Below are 407 nucleotides of genomic sequence, written 5' to 3' on the forward strand. Positions count from 1 at the left end.
GGAACATAATAATCCTAAGGTAGAATGGCACTGTGAAACCATTCCAAAATTACCGTCAAAACGCCACGTATTCTTAAAACCAAAACAAAACGCTCCCTGCAAGAAATATTTTTTCTCAATTCCTATACCAACTCCGACCGGATCATCCCGGCAATTCCTCTATAAAAAGGCACAAATAAAACAATTCACTTACGCTCCTGCTCCGTGTTTAGGGAGGGATGTAGCAAACCCTCTGCTCAGTGCAGGGACGGCCCTGATCAAGCTCCTCGCAGGAAACATTTTGGAAATAAAATGAATCCCCGACTTTCCGAGAGAGTGTTTTTCTTGGCCGATCAGCTGGTGATGCTCGGGTCGGCCGAGAGATGGCGCCTCGATGAGAAAATGGACGTGAATATTAGTTAGCTTGG

General features: G+C 45.5%; 1 protein-coding gene across 1 annotated transcript in view; it reads right to left on the reverse strand.

The window, feature by feature from the left end:
* Nucleotides 1-354, reverse strand: part of LOC119593903 (NADH dehydrogenase [ubiquinone] 1 beta subcomplex subunit 2, mitochondrial-like) — an 8,010-nt gene extending 7,656 nt beyond the window's left edge. The window contains 1 exon segment of the mRNA XM_037942926.1: nucleotides 194-354. Coding sequence (XP_037798854.1) covers nucleotides 194-279 — 86 coding nt within the window. The 5' untranslated portion in view covers nucleotides 280-354.
* Nucleotides 355-407: the final 53 nt, after the last annotated feature.

Source organism: Penaeus monodon, chromosome 33, assembly GCF_015228065.2.
Source record: "Penaeus monodon isolate SGIC_2016 chromosome 33, NSTDA_Pmon_1, whole genome shotgun sequence".
Lineage (NCBI taxonomy): Eukaryota > Metazoa > Arthropoda > Malacostraca > Decapoda > Penaeidae > Penaeus > Penaeus monodon.